Source organism: Cariama cristata, unplaced genomic scaffold (genome assembly GCF_000690535.1).
Source record: "Cariama cristata isolate BGI_N322 unplaced genomic scaffold, ASM69053v1 scaffold36380, whole genome shotgun sequence".
Classification (NCBI taxonomy): domain Eukaryota; kingdom Metazoa; phylum Chordata; class Aves; order Cariamiformes; family Cariamidae; genus Cariama; species Cariama cristata.
This window is the reverse complement of record NW_009595874.1, coordinates 3,171-3,375: the sequence shown is the minus strand read 5'-3', so window position 1 is coordinate 3,375 and position 205 is coordinate 3,171. Positions and strand designations below refer to the sequence as shown.

The 205-nt window shown below is 64.4% G+C and overlaps 1 protein-coding gene across 1 annotated transcript in view; it reads left to right on the top strand.

The window, feature by feature from the left end:
* Window positions 1-23: 23 nt before the first annotated feature.
* Window positions 24-205, top strand: part of LOC104164389 (glucose-6-phosphatase-like) — a gene marked incomplete at its 5' end in the record, with an annotated part of 1,520 nt that continues 1,338 nt past the window's right edge. The window contains one exon of the mRNA XM_009703701.1: window positions 24-130. Within this exon, the coding sequence (XP_009702003.1) occupies window positions 24-130 (107 nt within the window). The remainder of the gene's footprint in view (window positions 131-205) is intronic.

Below are 205 nucleotides of genomic sequence, written 5' to 3'. Positions count from 1 at the left end.
TGGGGCTCTCTTCTTGCCCAGGGAGCCCCTCCGGCCACGCCATGGGCGCAGCAGGCGTGTACTACGTCATGGTGACAGCCCTCCTCTCTGCTGCCATGGGGAAGAAGCACCTGAGGACGCTTAAATACTGGTAAGCTGTGTGCCAAAACCACTCGTGCTGGGCAGAGGCTGCTCCAGAGCCGCAGGGCCACGCGCTGCGCACCCC